Source organism: Brachionichthys hirsutus, chromosome 10 (genome assembly GCF_040956055.1).
Source record: "Brachionichthys hirsutus isolate HB-005 chromosome 10, CSIRO-AGI_Bhir_v1, whole genome shotgun sequence".
In the NCBI taxonomy this organism is placed as follows: Eukaryota; Metazoa; Chordata; class Actinopteri; order Lophiiformes; family Brachionichthyidae; genus Brachionichthys; species Brachionichthys hirsutus.
In genome coordinates, this window is record NC_090906.1 from 9,067,941 (window position 1) to 9,073,713 (window position 5,773).

The window sequence follows — 5,773 nt, forward strand, 5'->3', positions numbered from 1 at the left end:
CAGGTTCGACACCCCGGCTGGCACCGCCGAGCAGCAATAATGCGATAAGGTTGCTGATCCTTGCAAACTTTGAAAACACGTCCTTTACGTCCTTTACGTCCTCTACTTGGTCATGCAGTATAAATAGAAGTCGCCTCAAACTAATGTACAAAAAGAATTTGTCCCAAAGCTCACAGACAGAAATAATGACAGGATTACCACTCCTTTACTCTCGCCTGAGCTCATCACACAACCTCAAAACACCCCCCCTCAGCCCCCAAACCTGGGAGGGGGGGAGGGGGGGGGTTAAACAATCTTATAAAGGGCGTGAACACTGACATTTGTTTCTGTGTATGTGCAATGTTGCAGAAGATGAAGACAGTAGTTTTCACGAGCGGACGAAGTGAACCTAGTTGTTAGTGTTGATCCTCAGCTTGAAGGACACTCTTCCGGCAAACTTGTCTCTCTCACTTCCGAGGGGAATGTTGTCGGCGTTGATCTTGCACTCGATGTTGACGTCTTCATTGGCAGTGATGTTAAGGAATTTAATGGCAACCAAAGGTTGAGAGTAGTTCACCTGCAGAAAAAACCCCAAAACAAAACAGATCCAGGGATGTCTTTATGTACCGTAGCCACTGTATTCTCTCAGGCGCATCCTTTAGAAACCGCCGTACCTGAGCTTTCTTGCCATAGTAAGGGTAGTACATGAGGTTGAAAGTGCCATTTGGAGGAAAGTACTGCAAGTCGCCGATTTTTTCAGTGTCTTCTCTCTGAGGGAGTGAAATAACTTCATCAGTTAAGCCTAAAAGATTCCATGTATTGCATGTGGGACGGGAGATAATCACATTAATCCACTACTTTGGGCCAGACCCATCACGGTAAACACATAAACACAACCACAATCTACAATATGTCTACGTAAATTTGAACATAACCTAAAAAAAACCCACTATCTATTCTTACCCATTCATTTTTGCCAACTTTGTATCTCTGAGTGGGAAAATCAAAGCATCATGGAATGGAAGGAACGCCGGGAACAAAACGGGACGTGATACAGATATTAACCGAAATTAACAATATAAAACAGACTTGAAAGGGAATGGAGATGGGTGACAGACATGCAGTATGCAAGCAGGTGACTGAGGATGGGCCGAAATAAAAAGGCTTGCCTTTGCACCACAGGTGACATACGGGGCTTGTCCATCATTTCCTGGCAGCATCCCAATCACCTTGGAGAAAGAAAGACAACACATCCCAGTTCAAATTTCCCTCTTGCAGGTGCAGCAACCAATCAAAACATGCCTTTTATGAATGAACGCTCAATGCTGGTTTCCTCTTCACCTCCTTCCTCGACCTCGTTATACTCTAAGGTCAAGATAAAGTGCTAACGAAAACATATGTAATATATTTATGGGGTACTTGACCACACAGTTTAATTCTTCTCTTCCTCAGACATGACATAGCAACGGGGAAGCAGCTCAATCCAGGATGGATATATCCTGCAGATTTCTAAAGATCACACTCACTGATCACGATTGGATAAAAGGTTGTCGACAAAAATCAAATATCAGAGACTCTTTTCATTTTAGTTAAGACTCAAATCGATGGCAGTGTAACATAATTCTCAAAATGGCAGTAAACCATGATAAAAAATCAACGATAGATCAAATCCTCTTGAAACTGACACTCGTCCTTCTATTTTTACTGGGATATTCTCTTCCTCATTCCCAACCAGATCCATTTTCTCAGCGATTCCATGTCTCCTAGCAACACCGTGGATTCCCATGGCTCTTTCTATTTTATACCCGATTCAGCTTGATGATGATGCACGGCTTGCCATCCTGGTATCCATAGTAACGGTCATCGATGCCAGAGCACTTCTCCAGAAAGGTGCGGTTGAACTGACAGGAGCGTTTGGGGTTGTTCTTCACGTCGCCGCTGTCCTCCTGCACGAAGTACTTTTCTGGGGTGCACACGTCGTTTTTCTGGGCCTGTGCCGAGTTGTTATAGGCTGGAAGGGAAACGGTTGGGACTGGTTGTATGTTCTTTGAAGAAATAAAACGTGCAATCTTGCTGCCTTGTGAAAGTATATATATTTGTAACATGATCATCGGATCATCTACAGCAGAGGACGATTTGAGTCTTTGCCAGAGTGTCAAACTTACGGTCCAAGAACCGGTCCAGGGCCTGAGTATACAGGTCCCAGCTCTCCGTTTTCTGTATGTCGTAGATAATCTCAAAGGTCTCGTCTGCTTTGGGTCTAATCACCATGCCTGTGGGGGACAGAGAGACAACAGGGAGTTCAAGGTACCAGGACACAACCGTTACCTGCAGTTGTCTCTTCGGTTACTGCACCTGGAGTGGCGAGCCTGTCCTGCCAGGTCGGATTATGGTCATCCAGAGTCTGAAGCATTACATACATGGTGAGCGTAAACAGGCCGGCCAAGAAGATGTAGAAGACGACATAGAAGAGAAAGATGAGACCTGCAGACAGAGAGACGAGAGAACATCGACCGTTTGCGTTAAGATGTTAGAAAACCTTATTCCTACTGTACATTGTGCATTTTAAACTTGTTTCTTATCCCGGAAGAAATAAATAGGCCATAGTTTATAATACAGCTTATTAAATCATGCAGATGTAACATCAATGACTTATTATTCATGAATTTGCTGTTTATTTAGACCACTGTCCCAGAAAAGCCGTCATTTCAAGTCGATTTGTTTCACGTTTTCCTGAGGTTTTAGGTGGACATTAGAGATGTTGTTTTACGTGTAACATAATTCTAAAACTACGATAAACTCACACATATATTACCATACATGCACTATATTGTATGAATTTGTACATTTGGCAGACAAATATTCAACTTCACTACTCCTCCAATGAAATTGAGTTCTGCTCATTTCCATTTCAAACTCATAAAGTGTCACATTTGTCTCAAAATTGTAAAGTAATCGAGAGAGACGGAGAGAGAGAGAGACAGAGAGAATGACGTGCAAATTAGAAAATGAATACAGAATCAGTCCTCAAACTAAATTCTGTTGCTGAATCCAAAGCATAACCTGCCGCCCCCCCCCCCAAACAAAATGGTAAATGTACATGATATCAATTGTAAAAATAGATATGGAAAGTTCCCTGAGGTAAAAATAAATTATGTTCTGGCATCACACAAATAAAACTGAACTGAATTGAACTGAATTTGAGAAGCTGGAGTCATGAAATATTCACGACTCTCGCTTGATTAACGGCGAGACAAATTCATCAACAATAAAAGCTCCTTAATGAACGGCTCTGTCGCATCTTACTCGTTCACAGATGTTGGATGAACCGTCTCTGTAAAGCGTCTCAGGCAACGTGATTAACACAATTAAATGCTGTTTCCTACGTTTCTCAAAAACAACTGAAGCAGTCGTTCTGTCACATCACAGGCACAGAGAGTGGGGAAGCATAAATAGACACACACACTTATGACACATCCCTTATTTTAGGCATCAACACCTGAGGCCGGCGTTAGGTAACAAACAAGCAAAGAGCTCTTTCCTGCTGTCGGTCAGGCGTGCAGCAACAAAATGTCAAGGGGAAGCTGATCCACAGGGGGGGGCAATTACAGCGGTGTACCCTGATGTGCATGTGTGAATGTTCATCCCATAGTTCCTAGAAGTACAGTATTGGAATCTGAGGTTAAAAATGACTGAATGGCTGAGTGAGATGAGATGCAGCATACCGTCTGTTGCATGGAAAAGACTCAAGCCGAGTCATTAAATATATACAGAGTCAGCTCTCCAGGCTGGAGGCACTACAGCAAGAGAGGCGCCGGAGAGAGAGAGACAAGCTGCGATAAAATAAAGGGTTTAAGCGTTTCCCTCTGTCGTCCAGAGGGGCTGTTGTGCTCACCAAAAATATGACACCGCCCAGGGGAGACTATTATATGCACATGTGCATCTGCAGGCCGGATGGATTCCCCCCCCTGGCAAAGAGGGTGTTAGGTTTTCACTCTGCCCTCTCGTTCCACACCGACGATGGATAGCGATGAAGTGTCTCTCTTTCAACCCGGGTTGGTTTGCAGGCGGCCGTTAAAAGCAAAGAACAAAAAGGCCGCCGGCGCAGGATGGGCCGGGCATCCTTCGGTAAAGAAAGCGGGTCGAGCCTCTTTTCTTTTCTAACAGGATTAATTAGGAGCTATCTTGATGCGCTGGCGACGCGTCCGAGGTGTACCGCCCCCCCCCCCCCCCCCCCATATAGCAAGCTGGGATAGGCTCCAGCAAACCTTGAAAAAGCGGCTGCAGATCGTTTCTTCTATACCTGATCACATTATCTGTACACAAACCAGAACACAAAAGGAAGCGTCTCTGTGCTTCATCCTCAAAGGGAACCTTGATCTGATGCTCTGAACGCACTTCATCCTGCTCAGATCTGCATCTGAACAACCAACCTAGAGAACGCGCTGAGGTGAAACGTTAAGTTTAGCAGACCTACATCTAAGTAATGATCTACAGAAATAGCCTAATTGCAAGCCTTAGCAAGCACATCTTAAAAAAGGCCACCAGACCCTGAAGCACCCGGGACACGCTGAGCTGGATTAATTCGTACACTGAGTGAGGACTCCAGCAAAGAAAGCTACAGTCAACGATTCCCAACATTCCATTCATGGAGCCTAATGACCAAGTGAAAGCTCTTTCAGAACCAAAACATCGGTGTCGCCATGGAAATCTAAACATAGAAATTGATCCTACAGAAGTCATTTTTCTCTTCCGTACTTCACATCCGGGAAATGGTATCTTCCCAACCAATGAAGTCACTGGATTAGGATTAAATCCCTCACTGAGTAACACTCACTGGGAGGGGCCGGGTTGAAGGTGATACAAATAGCATTTGGCCCTCGGCTTTACCCAGATTAAAGCGCTCCAGTGTCTTTAGAACAGTCTTGTGTGCGCCCTATCATTTCACCAAGGCGCAGGGCTGTCGGGGGTACGGCAGCAGCTCTGCGTTCAAGAGGCTGGGGTGGGAAATGACGTCACGTTGAAGGCTCATTAGAACGCGAGATAAGCCCTGCAGACACGCAGACCTGTGTAGTTCACTTCAGCAGACATCTGGTGCGCTTTGCGACACACTGGAACCGGTTTCAGCCGCGCTGCAGCAATTTTTGGATCCAACAGGAGCGTAAACCTCCACCCGAGCGCGTTGCGCAGAGAGCGAGCAGCCATACATTAATGCATATATAGAATAGCAAGGCAATGTTTAATGTTTAATGTACACCCCCCCCTCCACAGGAGCGGTGCCGCATTAAGCCGCTAGTCAGCATCTCTTTGCCTGAAACACGACGGGACATGAATCGACTTCAATTATGAATTCGTATCATCATTTCATTTCCCACCTTGAAGCATCACGTCGAACCTCAATGAAAGACTGACAGAGACCTGTTACAGAGCCGGGGGGGGGGGGGGATGCTGCATTGCTGCCGTTGGGCTGCACTTACCCCAGCTGCTCGCCGTCCTGCCCAAAAACTCCCTCGTCCTCGAGTTCCATATATAATCCCTCCATGTGCCCTTTTCTCCGTCCTTTGCCATTTTGTCATATAAGTTTGGACCCTCAAATGAAAAGCGCTAGAGCAACAGGACTGGGAAGAATAGTGAAGCAAGCACAGAGAGCGAGAGAGAGAGATGGAGATAGGGACAGAGAGAGAGAGAGAGGGGGGGGGGGGGAGAGACAGACAGAGAGAGACAGAGAGAGAGAGAGAGAGAGAGAGACCTCAATGAGGAAAGGATGGAATTAAATAAAACACTACTGTAACCT

At 45.5% G+C, this 5,773-nt stretch overlaps 1 protein-coding gene across 1 annotated transcript; it reads right to left on the reverse strand.

Annotated features, from left to right (window-relative positions):
* Positions 1-388: 388 nt before the first annotated feature.
* atp1b2b (ATPase Na+/K+ transporting subunit beta 2b) lies at positions 389-5,547 on the reverse strand. Its single transcript, XM_068744401.1, has 8 exons — positions 5,457-5,547; positions 2,335-2,463; positions 2,145-2,252; positions 1,785-1,990; positions 1,149-1,208; positions 943-969; positions 654-749; positions 389-556 (listed from the first exon to the last, which is right to left on the reverse strand). The coding sequence occupies exons 1-8, from the start codon at positions 5,545-5,547 to the stop codon at positions 389-391; spliced, it is 885 nt and encodes a 294-aa protein (XP_068600502.1).
* Between the last annotated feature and the right edge of the window lie 226 nt (positions 5,548-5,773).